General features: G+C 49.0%; 1 protein-coding gene across 1 annotated transcript; it reads left to right on the top strand.

Moving 5' to 3' along the window:
- Nucleotides 1-741: 741 nt before the first annotated feature.
- On the top strand, nt 742-1,245 carry LOC111656985 (cadherin EGF LAG seven-pass G-type receptor 3-like; the record flags this gene model as incomplete). The annotated part of the gene is made up of 2 exons (XM_023408932.2): nt 742-933; nt 1,005-1,245. Coding segments are annotated over 2 exons (416 nt in total), but the record flags the coding sequence as incomplete, so codon positions are not given.
- Between the last annotated feature and the right edge of the window lie 152 nt (nt 1,246-1,397).

The raw sequence follows: 1,397 nt of genomic DNA, 5'->3' as shown, positions 1-1,397 counted from the left end.
ACACACACACACACACACACACACACACTGATGTTGGCTGGAGTGTGACATCACACACAGACACGTTTCTGCAGGTTTGGCCTCGTGTCATTTAGTTTCTGGCGTCAGTTTTTCTTCACTGTTGAAAATACTGTTAAATAATCTGCAGCTACAATGAGAAGCAGCATCTGCAGCAGCTGCAGGATGAAGCCACACAATGAATTTCACACTCAGTTAATGCTCTTAGCTGCACACAGATTGAATTCCTGTAAAATACCAAACACACACAACTCCTGAAACTCATCAAAGTGAGCAGCTACTGAATCACCAGCCTCCTCCTGTGTGCTAACACAGCTGATCTCAGACCTGGAGGACACATACAACAGACCTGTCTGTATGAACCAACATGAGCTGGTGTCTCTCTGATTCCAAAATAATGTTGAATGACTTAATCTGAGCGAATGGAAGCAGCAGCAACAGTGAAGAGAGCTGAGACAGTTTGTGGTGGATACACTCACCCACCTGTCACTCTAAGAGGCCACGCCTTTAATTATTCAACCTCCCCCCCAGTACAATTGTCATGAATTATTTCTTTAGATTAAAAATGAATATAATTTGGATTAAAAAAGGGGGCGGGACAGCAGGAAGCAGCCGTGTTGAGGAATACTGGTAACGCTGCCTGAGGTGTGAGATATAACGCAGACGTCATGTTCATGTTCAGTGACACACCTGTGACTTTGACCACGTTTGTGTTTCTGTCAGTCATGAACCTGGACCGCGTGGAGAACCACACCCACGTGCGGCGGCGTTTCCCTCGTTACCACACCACCCTGTTCCGTGGTCAGGTTCTGTGGGACCCCTACACCCATGTGATCCTCCCCCCCGCCGCCCTGGTGCCTCAACGACAGCAGCAGCAACACAACTGGAAGGAGAAGGAGCGGACGGAGAGAGAACGTAAGAGACGCACACACAGAAATACAGACTGAGCCTCAGAGAATATTCTCACACTGACTTCTCTGTTCCAGCCTCAGCTCCTCAGAGCGCCGCTCCTGCCCCCGTCAGCATCTCAGCCAATCAGACAGGAGAATACACCGCAGCCAGACGCACCGTTTCCCTACCGGAGCCGCCCATCACCATCGTCATCATGTTGATCTATCGAAGTCTGGGAGCCGCCCTCCCCCCCAAGTACCACACCGACCGGCGAGGAGTGAGGTGGGAGCGCGCCGCACTCAGAGCAATAAAGACTTGATTACAGCAGCTACTGCTCTTATATAGAAACCTGTTTTACCCCTGCACCTGTTATTCAGCAGCAAACACTGAAGATAAATTATATATCGTCAAGTTTATTTCTAGAGCAGAACAAAGCGCTGCACGAGGAAAACGAATGTAAAGAGTCAGTGAAACACAAAGAGAGCAGA

This window comes from Seriola lalandi, unplaced genomic scaffold, assembly GCF_002814215.2.
Source record: "Seriola lalandi dorsalis isolate HSWRI2012SDOR001 ecotype SW California unplaced genomic scaffold, Sedor1 jcf7180001977079, whole genome shotgun sequence".
NCBI lineage: Eukaryota > Metazoa > Chordata > Actinopteri > Carangiformes > Carangidae > Seriola > Seriola lalandi.
The sequence above is the reverse complement of the archived record's forward strand: the minus strand, read 5'-3'. Positions and strand labels throughout refer to the sequence as shown.